Source organism: Carica papaya, chromosome 2 (assembly GCF_054855325.1).
Source record: "Carica papaya isolate Zhongbai chromosome 2, ASM5485532v1, whole genome shotgun sequence".
Taxonomy (NCBI): Eukaryota; Viridiplantae; Streptophyta; class Magnoliopsida; order Brassicales; family Caricaceae; genus Carica; species Carica papaya.
In genome coordinates this window covers 27449637-27470550 of record NC_142310.1, presented here as the reverse complement: position 1 = coordinate 27470550, position 20914 = coordinate 27449637, and the positions used below count along the sequence as shown (strand labels likewise).

The following is a 20914-nucleotide window of genomic DNA, read 5'->3' as shown; positions in this document are numbered from 1 at the left end:
AATAAAACAAAATTCAACAAAAGAGAGAATACAAATTACAGTCACATGACATGGCCTGACCACAAAATTTCCACCTGCTTTCTTTTTTCCATATGTATAGATTTAATATATATAAGCTTTCCTTGTACCTGAAGAAATTTGTTTGGGTACACAACCTCTGATCATACTTTAAATGACTACCAGAATTTATTCAAACAGAGAGGAGGCAAAACATGTCCGAAAAACAACATCCAAATGATGTTAGTAAACTAACTGCTGATTTACATAAAGCTGCCTTATGTATTGGTTAACGGCATCTCCATCTCTGTAATTTCTAACTGGCACGTTCCAAAATGTGTGCGCTGACTGACTCGTTTTTCTATCTTTGTCTAGGGATCATCAAAGGAAAGAATGGGATTAATGGACTGGCGCAAATGGAAGAAGAATGAGAAAAGAATGACGGAACCTGTGTTCTTTATTTCCTTTCCATCCTGCTGCATTTATCTACATGGTTTATGGATCTCGTCCGCCAACATAGCAAATGCTAATCTCCGTTCGCTGCTTTGTGCCTCACTTGACAGAACCTTATGCATCACCTCTAACTCTTCTGAAGTGGCTTTTTTCATTAGACCCCGAATCCCCACTTGTATCTTCTCTTCATTGGCTAATTGCTGGCCTCCTTCATCCGATTGATTGTCCTGGTCGGCAGATTGATCATTCTGGCAAGGCCTCGTCAGATGAAAGCCGATTGATTGAATATTCTGGGGACACATTGCCAGATCAGTTGTGACAGATTCATTGTTCTGGTCCAGCTTTGTCAGATCAACGCCAAAAAGTTTTGCCTTCTTTCCCTCTGAGGAGCAACTAGAATCGGGTAGGGATTTAGTTTCACTAGTACTACCTGAAGTTCTGTGCTTGTGATCCCAGTACTCAACCAACTGATGATTCAGATCAAGAGCCTCAATAGCCTGAGAGGAATTTGGTTAGAACTAGAAATACAACTTCATAGAAATAACTGTAAACTGTAATGCGTAACTGAAAATTGAAGCAAATAAATGAGAGAAACTGCATATGCGTATGCTCACTTAAATTTACAGAAATGCACTTGAAAAATTAGCATATATGGGCAAAAAGAAATAAAAAGGTTAATACTTGTGATGAGAAAATAGAATGGGTGATAACTCAGGTGCATATTCAAACTATTATTTGAGGAATTTCAGATTAAATCTTCCATCTTCAATTACTTGAATATAAAGAAGAAATGAAAGCACAGGCATGACAAATCTAACTAAGACATTCCTCATAATTGCATCACAGTACGGCTTAGCACTGCATTGTGCAGTTAAATGACCATATAAGATCTCTATCATTTACTAACTGGTGGAAAAGCATGCTATATCAGCTGCAGAAAAAGTCTATTCTTTCCCAAATGGCTATTGCGGATTCAGAAATTTCCTCGCACAAGAAACTGAACAGATCAAGAAGAGAAAAAGTAGCTTTACCTGAATTATATCCGAGGACAGAAAACCAAACATTTCAAGCCCATTAATTTCTTGAAAAGGCTCCAAATCAGGAAATCCACCTTCTCCTCCTCCTCTTTGTCTTTTAATTTCTTGACTAAGTCGCTGCAACACCATTTCCCAGCACTTCTCTGCTGAAACATTTGAAAAGCTTTCGGTAGGGCATCCTTCCAAAGTGACCTGACAATTTTTTTTAGAAGTAAGCAAAGAGAAAATATAGGCTAGAGAAGTGTACGGAGAAAACATGAACAATTTTTTGGAGATAAAGAATATGATGTTAACTGGTGCCATGCAAGTGAATTTACAAATGAAAGCTTGATGATATGAGACCTTAAATAGGGGGCCAAGAAACCCAGCATCTAGGACTTCGGAAGTGTAGCTGCAAACTTTTTTCGGATTAAGCACACTAAAGAACTCAACACGGCTTTTGAATCCTGCAAAAATCACAAGATACTGAAAAGATATAACAAAATTCTCTTCTATGGGAAAAGTGCATTTTATTAAAGAATAAAGAAATAAAAATTTAAGAAGGAATTCAAAATCCATGCCAGCATTTAACATACCCTTTGGAAAGATAGCCTGCTTGCTGCACCATAGCTTTCCAATCATAAGAGAACCAACATCTACAAGCTCCACATAAGAACCTGTTTTTTTTATTGAAATATTTTGTTCGGAAACAGATTTCGATGGCAGTTCAGAATTTGGAAGTGAGTTTGTGAATTCTGGCGACTCAGAGGAACTACAACCACTTCCATCTTGCATTATACCTTCTTCTCTTGGTGCATCTGATTGCTTAAAGTTATGCATGTCTCCCATGTTCTTGCCAGGTTCGTTAACACAATCATTGGATGAATGCACAATGCTCTGTCCATGACCAGAAGATGTGAAATCAAGATTCAAATCAAGATGATCCTCCTGCATTGATTTCATTTTCTTGTTTGGCATCACTTCCTTCATCATGACTGGATCATCATTTAAGCTATTACCAGGAATAAAATCCACATGTTCGGACTCTGACTGGGTTACTTCTGATGAAACATGGTTGTTAGAAGCATCATCGTCATCAACAAAATCTGATCCAAGGTTTATGGATATCCATGTTTTTATAGCTTCAGTTTCTCCTTCCAATGCTTCAACTAGTAAGTGTAATTCCCTCATGGTATAACGATGGAGGATAAATCTGTTCTCTTCTTCACACGAACAAAGGAGGCTTACATGTTGAAGACATGCATATCTGTCAGGTGAACACTTGCAGCTGGCAGCAGATAGATGCAAATCATAGAAGCATGAGAAACATTCCTTTTCATTATTCGAGTCAAAGTCTTCTGCCATCTTTACCAACTTCAAACCAGTTGAAAGATCCTTCATTCTGTCCTCCTCCATCTGGACTCGTGCCTGTAAACCATAAATATGTTAGTCTTGCAGAGGATGCTGCAGTAAATTTGTGTGAGAGAGAGAATAAACATTCACCTTAACTGTCTCCGTAAGTATTCCATCCTTTCCACACACACTTTTCCACCTCAAATTTTGTGGGGTTTCATTTCCTAGAAAAGTCAACTCCCCAAAGGCCTGGACAGCTTCTCTAGCTGCTCCCAGCAGCAGCTTGTCATGGGATATAGATGACTTGCGATGCTGCTTGCTGTAAAGTTCCACTGCATTCTGTCCATGTGCTAACCAATCAACAGGGGCTACATTTACAGCCTCGGCACAGTTAAAACCACAATTAAATCCAGAATGGTATGCCCTTGGGAAGGTAAGAACAAACTCCCCAGGCTGCTGGACAGCTCGGCAGACTGGTACATCCTCATCTTTCAGAACTGAAGGAGATAACTGAGTGACCTGGACCAAAAGAGAAGGATAAGCTTTATATTCTAACAATTATTTAACAAAATGCAGAAGCAAAGATCAGGAAGAAAAGAATAAGATGTGACCTGCAATGGGTGAGTTGATGGAAAAGTGAATTGATAGCATAATTCAAGAACATGTTTCCAAGAGTAAAAGAGATAGAACAAAAAAATTGTAAGGACTTTATTAGAATGTAGGACCAGGTAGATCTGAAGAACCAACTAGATTATGAAGTTTCATGATTTAAAATGCCACTATTAAATATCATAAGCCTGAACTAGTGAAACTGATGCAAGATATCAAAAAAGCATATTCACTCCTAAAAAAGAGTTTAGACGACATGTAACATCCATTGGCCAGGTGCTGATACACTACCTATATCTCCTCTTCTGAGTTATATAATCCTTTTTGTTTCATGATCTCCTAAATACTATGGACAACTTTGGGACTCAAGCTCCCAGCAGATTGCATATTACGGTGATACTTTATCTTCATTATCTAAATCTCTAACGTACTAACCTCTTACCATTTTATGGCATAGAATGTATCTGAAAACAAATTAATATCATCCATGAATAAGCAAGTTAAAAAAGCAGTACAAATTGCTTATTTGTGTCTAATCATAATAGATTAAAAATGAATCTTCTCCTCACCAGTTCATGAAGTAAATCTGGTTGTTCTTCAAATAGATCTGGTAAATGCTTCTTCATAGCATTCTCCAAAGAAGAAGCATGGTTTCCGGGGACTCCATACCAGACTTTTGGGGCACCCCAGTGGAGATAGTTCAGTGAATACAAGTGATGATCTTCAACGTGCTGTTCAAATCACAACATAAAAAGCAAAAGAGAGGGTAAAGAAAAAGAATTAATGAGATCTATAATCATAAATGAACAAATCTTGCAACTACTTTACTATTTGACTAAAATCAACATCAGAACGAATTATATAGCATAATGACATTTCAGAAATAAAAGGCAATTCTTTGCAGAAAAGAAAGCACAAGGGACAAACTAAAGAAATGTTTGAAAAATCGGTTCTTGCAAAAATATGTAACACAAAATATTTAAAATTATACTTGTTGCTGTCAAAAGTAAACAGTTTGTGGGTGTGAATGCACAATCAATATGCATTCTAACTGGATCATTTGATTTATGACTTACCCAACAAAATGATGAAAAGCACATCCCAACATAGAGCCATGGTACTAGAACTCCTGAGATATCACATCCTTCGAAACAGAGCACAGAACCAGGTAGGCGCGGCAAGTTATTCAGGTTCCAGCCTGAACTAGCATATTTATCAGAATCATTATCAGCTACCATTGTTGACGCCTTAGGAAACCCACTTCCAAATGTTCCAGTTTCCAAATCAGCCCCGTAGTATATCTGCAATATGAATGGAAATCAACTTTAAATTAACAACCAGGCAGAAAAGGTGCGTTAAAAAGAGAAAGGAGAGTATCATATGTCATACCTCTACCTCCTCAGTGGGTTGCTCCACTATACGCCAATACTCACCCTCAATCTCCCCAACAGAAGGTTCCCATCTCTTCTCTATAGCCTCAGCAGATTTTACGTCCTCATCAGAAACATTGCTCCCAAAGTATGACTCTTTAAAAGAATCGGCATGTTTCTGAAATTCATCAAGTGTGAAGTCTGGTCCAGGATTGAAACCAAACTTCTCATCAGCTTCAGAGGAGACATTCACTTCAGAACCCGAATTAGTACGTCTTCTGGCATTTCCCATTCTTGAATATCTTCTTCGTTTTCGCTTTCGACCCCTGTTCTTCTTTTTCATGGGCTCCCGATTCTGAAGCAAGTCAATAAACTGGGTTCGAGTGGGAAATTTAGAATGCTCCCATATACTTTTCTCCTTAAGAGGACATGGGGGAGTCCAGGAAGATGGAGGGACTATCCGACAGATACCAAACAACTCTGCTTTTGGACGTATCTTTTCTATGTAACCAAGGGTATCCTCAAATTCCTGTGGATGAAGCATAAGAAAATACAACAAACGAGTAAATGGGGAAACATGATTAACAGAAGAACCAAATAACATGATGTGTTATTTCAGCAGAAAAACACCTTAGCAGAGGGATAAAATACAGGAGCTTCATCGACAACAGGCCTACAGGCTTTATCTGGATCCCATCTACAAGATATCTGTAACATACAACCAATCACATAATTTAATCAAAATCAGCTGACATAGAAAACTAATGGATATGCCTCAAAGATTGCAACAAAATCAGTGTATTTAATTCTATCTAGCATTTCAAACCATTTTGATCATGTTTGACAGAATATTAAAATGAGCCAATTGATAGATAAGGAGCACAAATTGAAGAAATATATATATATATATATATTTATTTATCATGAAAGAAGTGCATAAACATTTTTTCCAGAGAAAAGGAATTTTCAAAATGAAAAGAGAAATTCAAAAAATTGCTTCATCATCCAACATATAAACAATGCTTCAACTATCATGATAGTCAATTTTTGACACATTCTAGACTCATGAAAGCAAAAACTGTCGATTATGGTCTCTGAGTGCAACAGAGGACAGATTTAAGTACAAACCAGGAAACTATATTAAGTTAGTTTACCTTTCGATTACGAGAACTGGCAGGAGAGTCCAGGTTATTTTCCTTTTTAGGGTGATTTAGAGATAGATCCTGCAAATACATATTCTGTTAGACATCTGTATAAAGGCATATAAACTTGCAAGCTCTGTGGCACGAACAACAAATCAAGACAGATGAAACATGAACAACACTCCGAGTTCTCTCATACCTTGTCCATATTAATTTTCATATTCATACCATATCTTTTTACCCTCACCAATCAAACAATGTCACCAATTTTCTTAATCTCCAAACACTGATTAGAATTTAGAAAATGAATTGGAGATGATCATATATACTATACTAAAGCAAATATTGATGGACTACATCGTGATCAAAATTCAGTGAGGGGCAAAGTTATATTGTAGGATGTAAGCACAAAAACGTGTACAATCAAACAGAACAAATACCTGCAACCTCATGAAAAAAAAACAAAAACAAAAAAAGACAAAGAACAGATCTGAAATTAGTTGCAGATCAACAACAACAATTATCACCAGAACAGAAGCAATTTATCATTCCAAAACCACAACAGCTAACATGGGTAATTCAGAACAAGCAAAAGGCACAAGAAACCCAACCTCTCTGCTGGATGATGCGTCGTCCATTGACTGTTCTATTGACTGTGATAATTGTGCTAATTGCACAGCAAAAATATCCCCCTGAGGACGGGCTGAAGAATAGAAGAATACAGAATAGAGTTACAGAGACCCAAATGTGCAAACCCTAATAATCCAGGATAAAACTGCCGTCTTTTTTATAAGAGAGAAATTTTACAAACACCGATTGAAATTTCATGCATGAACAGGGAAAAGAAACAATTAATACCTGCCCAGTGCCCAATTCGACAAAAACTCGAAAACCAAATCCAAAGAGGAGTCTATGAAACCCCCATTGGCATAAATAGGAAAACAAAAAACAGAAAAGAAAAAACTTTGTAGAAACAAAAAGGGGCTCAATTTGGTATACACATGCAATCTCCAATTGCCTGGAATTTCCCCTCAATTAATTTGAATTAATTAAATTATTGATTGAAATTCAAATAGGTCGGAAGAATTCAAGTTAAGAAAGAATGACTTAGTAAACCAAATTAAACCGGAGAAACAAATAATAGTAAAAAAAGAAAAAGAGGAATTTATTAATTGAGAAAGACAGAGGAGGAACAAATGAAAACACAAATCAAAAGATTTTGAAGAATTAATTTAATAAAATAAAATAAAGTATATAGATTTATTATTTTTAAATGTTCGTTAAATAAAAATAATTCAAAGAAAATAAGAAATACATTACGAACCGCTAAATTCCAAGTTGACCCGAACCGAACTCTTTTCTTTTCTTGATTTTATGGTTTTAATTTTATAAAAACGTAAAAAATTAAAAATTAAAAAAAGAAAAAGTAAATTGTGGTCATATATGATGAAGACTTACTCCTTAAACGAGGAAGTTGGATCTAAGAGAGAGACATCATAATTAAAAAATATATATAAACAAAATAATTCAAAAAAAAAAATAATTAATTAATTAAAAATTATGAAAAAATGAAAAAATAAAAAGATAAGAAGAGTCAACTCAAACTCGCCTACATACACCCAATATTAACGAAAAACAACAAAACCAAGCATGTAACAAAAAGCGACATCGTTTTATACTAACCGATAAAACAAGTTATACCTTTTCTTTCAGGATTGCTCCTGTTTCTCTTTGGAATTACAACCCCTGCCATCAATCGTTCTCTTAATCTAGTTCGCATGAGTATTGGCCTTCACTTCTCTTCACTTCACTAACTCCTATTTGCTTGGATTTTGCAGCTCTATACAAAGATTTAAAAATCAACCAAAGAATGGTAAAAATTAATAATAGGTTCGATTGTAAATTATATTAATCGAAGTAACAGAAATGAATTTAACCCTAGATTTTAGAAGATCCGATGTAGAGAAGTATAAATAAAAATCTCATATCCATGCAAGTATACTTATTATTCGACAAATTTGATACAGATAAATTAAAAATAAAAAGATGAATACAATTATAAATTAAGCAAAACAAATACTAAGAGAGATAGATCTAGACATTATTATATGACTGAAGCTAGATGATACGGAGAAATGAGGGTTTTCTAATGAATTGGACTGAAAGCGAGATACCTGGAAGAAGCGGCGAATTTGTATAAGCACGCTTGGCAGTAGGTCTTAACCTAATCTATATTTATAGGTGAGTTAAGATAGACACAAAGATGTTTTTTTAATCATTATCTCAATTGTTGTCATTAGCTTTATTATTTAAGATGTTTGGAGATATTAGGAAAATTTAATAATACATATCCGAGATATAGTACCTTTTTTGAGAAAACGTGTTATAATTTATAACTATGTTCTAATATTAATTTAATACTACATAAAAAGTTAGTAATTTAAAACACACTAAATCGAGAAAATACTTTATTACACAATTGAATGCTTAACATAAATGATTTTTAAAAGTTAAACCCAAGCCCAAAACCTTCAGCCCAAAAATTAAAAAAGCACTAATCAACTTGAAAAGCATAGTTTTGAAGTATGTCTTCTAAGAGGTGCACATTACTAATCATAAGTTAAGGTGATATATAAGCATAAGTATGGGAAACAAAAATTTTCTAGACCAACAATAAAATTTTTGATTGTATCCAAATTAATATTTCATTTAATTTCCATTAGAATGCTCAAACATATCTTAATTACAAATTATGTTTATCTCTTATCATGCATATAATTTTCATAAAACATTTTTTAGGTATAAAAGTTGTACCAACCTTGTTTCAGAAAGCTTTAGGTCAAAAAATAGTGTAGGAATAGTAAACTGTAGAGAAAAAAAAAATATATCGGGGTTTCAGGGTTTCTACTATGGTATTAAGGTTTTTCTCATTTATTCTCATCTTCCTTTATGCCAAATCTCCTCAATTTCTTAACGAAAATTCCAACTCCTTTCTAGTCTTAAAAATTTATTGTCTCTAATGATGTACATAAAACATAAGTTTATCCTAATTCTCTCAATATCATTTTTTTTTTGAGGATTTTACCTTGATTTTACGAAATTGCTAACAAAAGCTCATAAAGGCCTATTTATGGGCAATAAGTGGAGTGTTTGGCATGGGACTAAAGTACTGAAAACCCTCACAGTATCTATTCAAAGTTAATTAGTTTTAGGAGTAGAAATTCTCCCTAAAAATAGTCCAATGCTCATGGTTAAGGCCATTTTTTTTTCTCTCTTATCATACTTTCTCTCAACTAAACTTTCTTTTGGTACATATTCGTGTTCAGGTTTACTGTTAATTTTATCTTTAATTTCATATCAAGAGATTTAATAGAAGTTCGTATACTTAATAACATTAAGATTGTGATTTTGTCTCTCAATTTAAATTAATTAAAATTAACTAAAAGAAATAAATCCATAAAATTCTAATGTGATCATGATTTTGGGAGAATTTATCTCTTGTCTATGCATGTGTATGTGTTCCAAAATGCCCTTTTCTTGAAGGCCCTTAATTTTATATTATTGTGTAGGTCCATTATAAAGTACTATAATAAAAGTAAGAATTATTGATTAGTGGTGCTTTCTAAATCACTGTGGCCTTTAAACGATTATTTTTCGTTCGTCGATAAACCAACTTTTTCTTAAAGTCTTCTTCAAGTCCTAATTTTCCATAGTTGTCCTGAAGCGGCTGATCCTAATTCTTTGACATTTAAATGCCCTACATTATTGCAACTGGCATTCATTCAACTTTAGTTTCAAGCACCTCACCCTTCAACTTTGAAAGACTTAATGAGAGTTTATGACACCTGTGTCTCCCCATCCATCGTTCTCCACTGTAAGCAATTCAATTTCATCCATTTGTTCATCGGTTCAAACACATGGTTTCCCACATGCTCTTTGTCATTTTCAACTTTAACTTTATTTTTAAACTTTAAAGACAAAGCAAACTGAGGTTTGCTCATTGCAAAACAATCTCTATTTTACACTTTTTAACAGTCCTTTGCTCCAGGTACGTAAATTATGAATTAAATTATAGTTATATATTTTATTTTTGAAGCTTACAAATCTTCACATGTTCGTCAAAAAATTCTCAATTTCTCATTTGTTTCATTGATTTGAACATCATTTGAAATACTTTGCTATTTTCAAAATAATTTAAATAGTTTTTAAAATATATGCAACATAGTATGCTATATCATATAATATTTGGATATCTGATGTTGAAAGTTAACTAACTAAATTGTAAAAGTCCAAACCTTTATCCAGAATTTCGAGCATTTAGGCCAACAATAATATTTTAAACAATATTAAAAATTTTTATTTAGCGGAAGAATTAAAAGAATCAAAGATTACATTCCTACTATGTTTACTTAAAACGCCCAAATAGGGGCTATAGGAATGCTTTGGAACTTAAAATATAAAACATTAGTAATATATATGATTAGCCTTTATTCGAAATTGATGAAGTGGAAGAGATAATTGTTAGCTAGTCTCTTATTGTTCAGGATCCGACTCTTGGTCGTCCTGATCTGTAATGGTTAATAAAAAGGGGTAAGCTATATTAACTTAATAAGAATATCAATACTTCACTACTGACATAAAAGTCAAATGGTTGTAGAAAACATAAAATAACTGATGGAGCGTATTTTTTTTAATGAAATCCGAATGCTAATGCATCACTTATTGATTTTTGTTGAAAAAATTATCATTTCCTTCTCTTATTAACAATTTTCTAAACATATACATTAAGATATAATTAGAATCATAATTGAATCACAACAAACATGCAATTCAGTAAATATATAACTTTAGCTTCTTTACCATCTTACCCAAACTAGGATTATTTACTATCCTTATTTTTATTATATTATCTTTATTATTTTGACTACTAGTATCGCTGGGGGCCTATAGGGATCCCCGCTACACATGGGTGCATAACACTTTCTTTGTAAATCATCAACTGTTCTCATATCATGTCCAGTAATGGGCACTACATACTAAAGATCATCTTAATATCCCATCCAGTATAGGACTTCCCAGTCCCGTACAGTTGAAAATAACATCCACTGTAGGGTTAACCTTATGTACCAAGTCCGTACACTATTTTTCATGATACTTGACAAGCGTTTGATTCGTGTCATCATTTTATGCATTTATATGTTTCACAATTATCCAAGCAATCAATAGTCATGAGACCATACATTAAATTAGAAAAGAGTGTGTAATTCATGTTTCGATTACTAATAAAGATAAAATCGCAATCAAGAGTGGAATGGGATGGCAAGATAGGATGAAAGTTTCTTATATAAATAAATAGGCCAGATGAATAAAATAAGGCATATATAGAATAAAATAAAATATGAGAATGAAGCGAAAAGAAATAAACTAGGACAAAATACTCAAAACAATATAACAAGATAAACTAACGAAATGAAAATAAATAAAATAAATAAATAAATAGAAAGATAATTAAATAAAGAAAACAAACTTAAATGTAAAGATGCAAATGAAAACAGAGAATGACAAGTAAAATAAAACTAATAACAGAAAAAAACTGAATTGATTCCCTAGTCCAATCGGTAACCTGTATTTAATTATCAATAAATCACAAAACTGTTCAGAACTACCATTTATTATCATTTTAATATTAATTTACCATAACAGAAAAAATGGTAATGGATTTTTACACTGAGTCGGTGTTCAGGACACCACATTTTTCACTATGATTCTCGGAGATTTTTCGATTTGAATTTTCCTGGTACGATTGAAAACGTACATCAAAATAACATGAAAATACGCAAGAAATGGCAAAAAAGGGAAAAAAAATCTCACCGAGGGTCGGGTTAGGGTTCTGGCATGGTGGCGCTGCTGTGCTTTGCCGCCTGCCCCTTTTCTTTGGCGATGCTATCTCTCGATCGACCTGAATTTGGCCGATTTTTGGTGAAAATTTGCTTAAATCATGGTTAGAATGTGTTTTTTGGAGAGGGGAAGAGAAAAATAAGGTCTTACTGGCAGTTTTGGTCCTCCAGTGCAGCGGCTCAACTGAGCTCTATCGTCTCTCCATCGCAGTTTGTGGCTTTTATTAGTCGCCCAACATTGGAAGCATGTTAGATGGGTAAGAGTAGAGAAATGGGAAGAACATGAATGAATTTCGGGCTTATTAGAGTGTTTTAGTGTCCCAGCATGGTGGTGCTGATGTTCATTCGGTGGTTGTGTTCCCTTCCAGTTGCCTCTCTTCTTCTTCTCCGGTGTTCCTGGGTTGGTTAGGATTTTGGAGTGACTGAAGCGAGGTTTAAATTGATCTTAACCATTTGTTTGGGTAAATGTAGAGCGCATATGGCTGTTCGATTGGGCCTATTTGGGAAACTAATCTAGGCCATCTTTCTGAATTTGTGTGGGGCGATAGAAACCATTCTATCGGGGACTATTCGAAAAATTGATCTGGATCGTTCGCTCGTGCGGGAGTGGACATGAGTCATTCGATCTTCCTGGCATGCAAATTGCCAGTATATGCTTCCCGCGTGGAACCCGCGCATGATGTGGCCACTACATGGGATACAGTGGTTTGCTGCGCTGCTGACTGGGCATCCGCATGGCCCATTTTTCTCTTTCTATGATTCAACCCCTATTTTCAAATTTCTCTTTTAAATACATATTCCTTTATTTACAGTTTAGCATTGACTTTTTAATTCATTTTAAAAAATGTTCAAAATGTATATATTCCAAAAAAACAATAAAGATAATTAAAATTAAAAACTTATATATATTATTATTATTTTAAAAAATTAAAATTTCTCATTTCGAGCCTAATTTTTGGATTCGGGATGTTACAACTCTTCCCCTAAAAAAAATTTGGTCCTCAAATTGCTGCCTCCCTAGTCAAACAATTGAGGATACCTAGCCCCAAAATCTGATTTCAATTCCCAAGTGGTATCATCCTACGAATGATTTTGTCATAGAATCTTGATAAGAGAAATTTCTCTGTTGCGAAGTACCTTACTCTTTCGATTCAAAATGTTGACGGGTACCTCCTCATAAGATAAGTTCTCTTAAAGTGGGAGTGGCTTGTAAGATAAAATATGTGAAGGGTTAGGGTTATATTTTCTCAACATTGACAGATGAAAGACATCATGGATTCTGGATAGTTCTAGAGGCAATGTCAATTTGTAGGCAAATCTTTTAACTCTATCCAAAATTTTAAATAGTACGATGAACTGAGGATTCAACTTTCCCCTCTTTCCAAATCTAATGATGCCCTTAAGGAGGGTGACTTCAAGAAAAACTCGATCGTTTGTCTCAAATTCCAAATCTATCCTTCAAGTGTCTATAAAACTCTTTTTTCTACTCTGGATCGTTTGAATGTTCTTCTTGATTTTGACAATCTTTACTATTGTCTCATCTAGAAGATCTGGGCCAATCCATTTTCTATTATCTACTTCCTTCCAATAGATTAGTGACCTACAAAGCCGACCATACAATACTTCATACGGAGCCATACCAATATTTTTTTGATAAAGGCGAACTCTACTAGGGGTAAATGATAATCCCAATGTCATCTGAAATTTAAAACACATGTCTTGAACATATCCTCTAGTGTGTAGATAGTTCGTTCTAATTATTCATATGTCTGAGGATGGAATGCTATACTAAGAGATAATTTTGTCCCCATCGCTTGATGAAGACTAGTTTAGAACTTATAGGTAAATCTAGGGTCCTTATCTGATACCACTGTCACTAAAAATCCATGCAGCCTGACTATCTATTGAATATAAATCTAAACTAACTTGTCTAAGGAGTCTATTATTCTGATAGTTAAGAAGTGAAAGGACTTAGTGAGTTGATTGACAATTATCTAGATTGCATCGTGACCTGAACGTGCCTTAGGCAATTATGTCATAAAGTTTATGGTGATATGTTTCCACTTCTATTACGAGATCAGTAGCGACTATAGTAGCCCGTTTATGCATTTATGCTCTACCTTAACCTGATGGCATGTGAGGCATTTGGAGATGAAATCAATAATATCCCTTTTCCTCTCGCTCTACCATAATTGGAGTCACATACTTTGGTACATCTTGATGCTTTTCGGGTGCATGGTGAACTTTGAACTGTGAACTTTAGTCATGATATCTCTATTGAACCCACTATCACTAGGAATACACAACCTATCTTGGAACCTAAGCAACCCATTTGTAGAAACTTGAAACTCTGGATTCAAACCTTGTACTGTGTCATTTCTGAGAGCTACTAGAGTGGAATCAGCCAACTAAGCATCATTTATTCTCTAGATTAACTCGGATTGAACTACTAAATAAGACAGGCATGTGACCATTTTTAAGTCTTGGAATTGTATTTGTTGTGTGGCCTTTATCATTCTACACTCAAAGACCATTATAGAGCTAATATACTTGCATTCTTCTCGTTGAGGGCATCGACTACCACATTACCGTTACCCAAGTGGTACAAGATCTTACAATCATAATCTTTAAGGAGTTCTATCCAATGCATCTGACGTATGTTGAGGTCCTTTTGGATGAATATATATTTTAGACTTTTACGGTCTATATAGATTTTAAATGTCTCCCCATACAAGTAATGGCGTCAAGTCTTTAAGATATGGATAATTGTGACAAGCTCCATATCATGAGTGGGCTAATTTTTTTCATGAGTTTTCAATTATCTGGACCCGTAAGCTATAACATTCCCGTACTGCATCAAAATGCAACCTAACATTTGGTAGGAATCATCACTGTATACTGTATATCCCCTTATTCCATTCGGTAGAGTTAACATTAGTGTGGTAGTTAATCGTTCTTTGAGTTTTGTAAATCTTCTTTCACATTCCTCATTCCACTCAAACTTGATATTTTTCTTCGTGAGTCGTACCAGGGGGGGTTGCTATACTTGAGAACTCTTATACAAACCTGCAGTAATACTCTGTCATACCCAAAAAATTTCTAATTTTGTTGACCGATGTCAATTGCTTCCAACCCTTCACTGCCTCAATCTTGTCGGAGTTCACTGACATTCCATCTTTCAATACTCTGTGTCCTACGAAGGAAGTTTACTCAAGCTAAAATTCACATTTACTCAACTTTACATATTGTATGGTGGACATGTTCTTTCCCACTCTTAGAGTAAACTAGGATATCATCAATAAAAATTATGATAAACTAATCTAAGAATGACCTGAATATCCTATGCATTAAATCCTTAAAGATTGTAGGCACGTTAGTTAGTCTGAACGACATGACAAGGAACTCATAATATCTATACCGGGTTCTGAAGGCCGTCTTAGAGATGTCTTTTACCCTGATCTACACTTGATGATATCCTGAACGTAGGTCGATCTTGGAAAAAATCTAAGCACCATATAACTTATCGAAAAAGTCATCAATCCTGAGGATGGGGTACTTATTCTTAATTATGCCTCCATTCAGTTCTATGTAGTCTATGTACAATATTAAAGTCCCATCACTCTTTCTTGCGAATGTAACTCTAGCACCCCAAGGGGATATGCTGTGTCGGATGAAAATATAATCTTGTAACTCTTTGATCTGTTTCCTTAGTTTTTCTATGTCAACATAACTCATTCAGTATGGGGCAACAGAAATGGGTCGGGTGCTCGGTTGAATATCAATGGCGAATCTGTTTTTTGATCTACTAGCAGTCTTGTAGTTCATCAGGGAATATCTCTAGGAAGTTTTGAGCAACATGGATATCTTAAATGCAAATTTTTTTTTTGGGTTTGCCTATCGCGAAAAAAAATACATTAATGGTATTCGATTAAATTCAATGTACTACCACCATATGCCAATAATATCTAAGAATTTATTAATTAGTGAAAGACTTTTCATTAAGGATATTGAATACAAGCCTCTTGTAATAACAATCAACAATAGCATGATATGCCTTTAACCAGTTCATCCTCAAGATTATATCAAAATCTCTCATATCTAGTGCTATTACATTTACGCTCAGTTCTCTATCTGTTATTTCTATAATATGAGATTGTATATAACATTTTTCAGTAATATCTCGTCTCTAAGTGTAGACACCAATAATATAGAATCAAGACGTTCAGATAGCATATTTAAATATTGAGTAAAAAATGTAAAACAAAAAAATGTGAAGCACCAATGTCAATCAAAACATGTACAAGATATTTGGAAATAGTATATATACCTTAAATCACATATGAGTTGGCTTCAACATCCTATTGGATGAGCGTATAGACTTTACCATCGACCGTGGTCTAGCCTAATTCTGATTCCTTGGGTATTCCCTCGTGTAGTGTTGAGTAGTCCCGTATATACGACATATGTTGTTGAAATGATAATAAGGTCGGTCTCCATGATTCTTGCTATAGTGTTGACAAATCTTACCGCGTCCTGCTGTTGAAGCCTGGGGAGAAGCATGAGGTACGAGCCTTGGTCGTTTGTTCTGTTGGTTCAGTATAGTAGGTGTTGGTCTGCAATACGAAATCAGGGGCCTGGAGTTGCCCATTGTTGAGGGAAAAATACTAATGTTCCTCTCGATTAACTGTACATTGGCCAAGACTGCTGAATAAATACCAAACTCAAACACATATGGCTACTAGGCGACTGAAGAGAGGTATTTAGGTCGACATAGAGCGTGTATGGCTATTCGATCAGGCTTATTTAAGGAACTACTCTGGGTCGTCCGTTCATGTTCGCATGGGGTAACAAAATTCGTTCAATCGAGGCCTATTCGGGGAATTGATTTGGCTCATTCGTGTGCACGGGAGTGGACACGAGCCATTCGATCTTCCTAGCATGCGGTTTGCTAGCGTATGCTTCCCGCATGGAGCTCATGCGTGATGTGGCCAGCACGCGACATGCAGCGGTTTGTTGCGTTGCTGACTGGGCATCCACGTGGTTCATGCGATTCGACCCCTATTTTCAAATTGTTTTTTCAAATATACCCTCTTTTATTCACAGTTTGGCCCTGACCTTCTAAATTCATTTTCAAAAACGTCCAAAATGTATATATTTCAAAAAAATAAAAAAATTTAAAATTAAAAACTTATTATAAATTATTACTTAGAAAAATTAAAATTATCTATTCCGAATCTAATTTTCGAACTCAAGATGTTACATAAGTAGTGTTATGTGCCCAAACCAGTAACATGTTGTATTATTGTTAAGAATATTAAACGATATTGATGGAGAAAGACTATTTGAATTTTTTTAGTACTAGCGATTAATTTGATACAAAATTAAGGTATCTAAATTGAATAAAAATAAATAGTATAAGAACAAAAAATACAATTTTGTCTATTTATTTATTTAAAGATATTAAAAGTCTAATTTTTAATTTTATAATAGACTAATTTTTAAGTACTAAGAGTAGTTATGGCGCCCAAATAATAAATAAAAGTGCTATTGTATAAAATCTCATCAATTAGAAAGAGTTTGAGAGAAAAGTCAAAAAAATATATATATATATATTTCTTCTTCTCTATTGAAAATTCTTTATATATTAACTTAGAAGATCAAAATCTTAAAGTTAGCACACAACGGCATTCCCATAAGGTCAAAAATAGTAATGTAGTTGGTTGATTCCCATAAGTTAGAATTCATTAGAAGAATAAATCTACGATCTCTATTTTGGTGAAGATAATCTTGTTTACATGTTTTATGAGAAAGTATGAGAAAATAAAAAATATTAATGCAATTTACATCATGTATTAAATTGTAGTATTTTTCTTTTTTTCTTTTTTTGTGGTTAGCTTCTCTTTAATCTTCTATAGTTTTTTCATGCAATATCAATTAAGTATTTTTATGTATTTAAGTTAATTTAAAATGTTAAAATTGACATGAGTGAAATTTATTTTTTATAAAATGTGTTTTTTATTTTTTATGAAATAATTTTATCTTCTTATAATTAAATTGAATATAAATATTTACGTAAAATTTTGTAAAAGATATTTATTTAGTTTAAACATATATTATTAATATTAAAGTAAGACTAGAAATGTCATGAGTGAAACTTTTGTGTTGTTATTAAGTAGATTGTATTTGAATATTTTTTTAAATTATATTTTGTTTTAATTAATATTTAAATTTTTTTAAATTAAATTTAAATTATTTATTCAAAGATTTTATAAGACTTTTTAGGGCAAAAGAGAAGTAAATAGGTGGATTATTGGATATAGGATGGATGTTGGTGAATGTAAAGAGGTTACGAGTGTATGCTAATAATTGAGTCACCTTATCTATTTTTATAGTTGGAGTCTAAATTTTTAAATAACTAAAGTTTGTTAAACAATATACCATATTTAAGATTTATATGTTTATATCATGAATTAAACTTTTATTTTAGTGGATTATTTCAATATGCAAGTAGATAAAAATTTCTAAAAAGCTTATAAGCCGATAATTTTATATGATAGAAAATTTTCTCAAGTTAATTATATCACACTATCTACGTAAAAAAAAAGAACCATTTTTTATAGCAATCGTAAAATTAAAGTTAACTAGAGATTTGATGTAGTTTTACGTAAGGATTACCCATTAATTCTAATGTGTTAACTGACGGAATTTGTTTACATACTTTCTAATAGCTTTATGTGAAAAATACACTACTGAAGTTTCTAATTGTCTTTATTGCCTCTAATAATTATTAGATGCTTGCTTTTAAGTCTTCTTCCATTTATACGTCCTCCAAATAGCATCTACTTTAAGTAAAAGCCAAGTGTGTATGTACACGTATATGTATATATAGATATATAAAATCGCATGAAATTAAGAGACAACTTTGGTGGAATAAAAGGTTGGTATAGATAGTTTAAGAATTACATTACAAACAAAGAAGAGCAAATACAAGACAACCAGAAATATTCTTTGGGGCATTCAAGTGTAAATATATGTATAATATTTGCGAAAAAGATGATGAAGAATTTAAAGGAGGAGAGAATTGTTGGATTTTAGAATATTGGAGAATTTGAGGATAGAAATGGTGGAAATGATCAACATGAGAAGAAGACCAACAAAAGACGCAGCAAGAGCAGCACCGCCATGATCGCAGAAGGTCTGGAACTTGTCACAAATCTTATCCCATCTCGCATGTGAATTCCCGTTCTTCCCTAATTCCGCCATGAAAGCTGCCCCATTTGCTCCCCCAGATATCACCGCAACATTCATCTGTTACAGTATTTTCAATATTTTTTTTACTCAATTAATATTTTTGAGTAAAAGTTTCTCGATAAAAAGAAAATCAAATGTATTCAAATGAGATTTTTTTCGAAGATATTATTAATAAGGTAGACCCATGCTTCGAGTTGTTTTAGATTCTAAATAAACTCAGAACACCCAAAAAATTTAGGAAACATATGAATTCACATTTCTTACACCCAAAGCAGTCCTTTATTTTTAGAGCATAAACAATTTGCTTAACTTTACATCATCATTTCTAATACATCTGTGAAAATTAATATTATTTTCACATCTTTTGAAAATTAAAAAGATCATGCGAAGTTTTATCCTTGTATTTTTTTTAAAAAAATAATATTATTTATTTTTACTGTAAAAAATCATTAAATGTATGTATTAGCTGATTAACTATTAAATATTTTCAATTCGTTGAAAAAGTATTGTTAATTACGTAAACAAGATGATTAATTAAGCAAAAGATTTAAACTATGAAATTAATCAGTACCATGTCTAGTATGGCAATAATGGGAAGTCGGAAGCCTTTGTAATCGAGTCTCCGTCCAAACAACTCTGCGGCTAGCATCAACAAGTTATGGAGACTGACTATTCCATTCGCTATCACAAAGAACCTGCACATATATACATACATGTCACACAACTATTCATTTTCATTATAATATATATATATATATAATTTTTTTTTAAGTTCTCACTGATAGTAATCATACCCATCTAAATCCCACTAACTAAACCTACTGGTTTCTTTTTTTTTTTCTTCATGGAATTAAATCTACTGGTTGAATATTGTGAATGAAGAACTTTTATATCAGCATTATACATATATGTATATATATGTAGAAATAAAGAGAAAGACTTTACACAAACGCAGGAGTATGATGAAACTTGGCGCTAATAGTGGCAGTGATAGGAGTAGTTCCGACGGTGGCAACTACAAGCGTTTTAGTTTGCTTATTGAGAGCCATGATGATGGTTGCAGACATGGTTGCGCAGAATGCTAAAACCCTAATCACAACCAAAACGACGCTCCACACCCACTTTTTCCTCTCGCTTGGCTTCACGGCAGCCTCAGCAGAGTTACTCGACCCAGTCGCCTCTCGGACTTTCTCAACATTAGCTGCTGACGACATGATAAGAACAAGAACAAGAACAGAAAAACTCAAGCAGAAAGATTAATGGTGTTGAAAAAAGAGAGGAACTGGTGTGCTTTTGGTGCAGTATGTTAACTAATATGGGCAGATTGAGGGTAGAGAGATATGTATGACATGAGCATGAGTGTGTACATATATCTATATATATATGCTTCTGGTAAGTGAATTGTTTGTCTATATATATATATTTATATGTACACAGAAACACACGTATAGGGCAGGCGATGGAAGAAATTGAAGAGGGAGTGGAGTGTTATGTAGTTTTTTTTGGCTGGTCTAACCATTCACTTAACTTTAATTAATGAAATTAAGTAGGTTTAGTTAGTTGAGAAATGTATTTAACCCCCGGTTCTCTGTATTTGTATGTTTATTTTCTTTAACCAAAGGTGTTTTTGTGTATAGTTTTTACTTGGGCTTGGGTAAGTTCATATATACATATATACATATATGAATATATGCATATAATCTGCTGGCAATTAGGATGGTGCATTTGTCAATATCAATAATCAACTTATTTTAACAAGAATAAAATGTTAGTTAACTTTTTAATTAATGGGTTATTAATTATCTTTAAGTTTTCTTCGGTTGTTA

The 20914-nt window shown here is 33.5% G+C and overlaps 2 protein-coding genes across 2 annotated transcripts; both read right to left on the bottom strand.

The window, feature by feature from the left end:
• Positions 1-56: 56 nt before the first annotated feature.
• On the bottom strand, positions 57-7144 carry LOC110806908 (lysine-specific demethylase JMJ18-like). Its single transcript, XM_088213808.1, has 12 exons — positions 6799-7144; positions 6552-6643; positions 5953-6021; positions 5429-5506; positions 4818-5327; positions 4505-4729; positions 3998-4159; positions 2970-3338; positions 2063-2894; positions 1830-1933; positions 1482-1679; positions 57-947 (listed from the first exon to the last, which is right to left on the bottom strand). The coding sequence occupies exons 2-12, from the start codon at positions 6576-6578 to the stop codon at positions 480-482; spliced, it is 3042 nt and encodes a 1013-aa protein (XP_088069934.1). The 5' UTR covers positions 6579-6643; positions 6799-7144; the 3' UTR covers positions 57-479.
• An 11599-nt stretch (positions 7145-18743) lies between these two features.
• LOC110816408 (CASP-like protein 1B1) lies at positions 18744-20493 on the bottom strand. Its single transcript, XM_022044587.2, has 3 exons — positions 20034-20493; positions 19660-19783; positions 18744-19145 (listed from the first exon to the last, which is right to left on the bottom strand). Exons 1-3 carry the CDS (start codon positions 20300-20302, stop codon positions 18903-18905), a joined length of 636 nt encoding a protein of 211 aa, XP_021900279.1. The 5' UTR covers positions 20303-20493; the 3' UTR covers positions 18744-18902.
• Between the last annotated feature and the right edge of the window lie 421 nt (positions 20494-20914).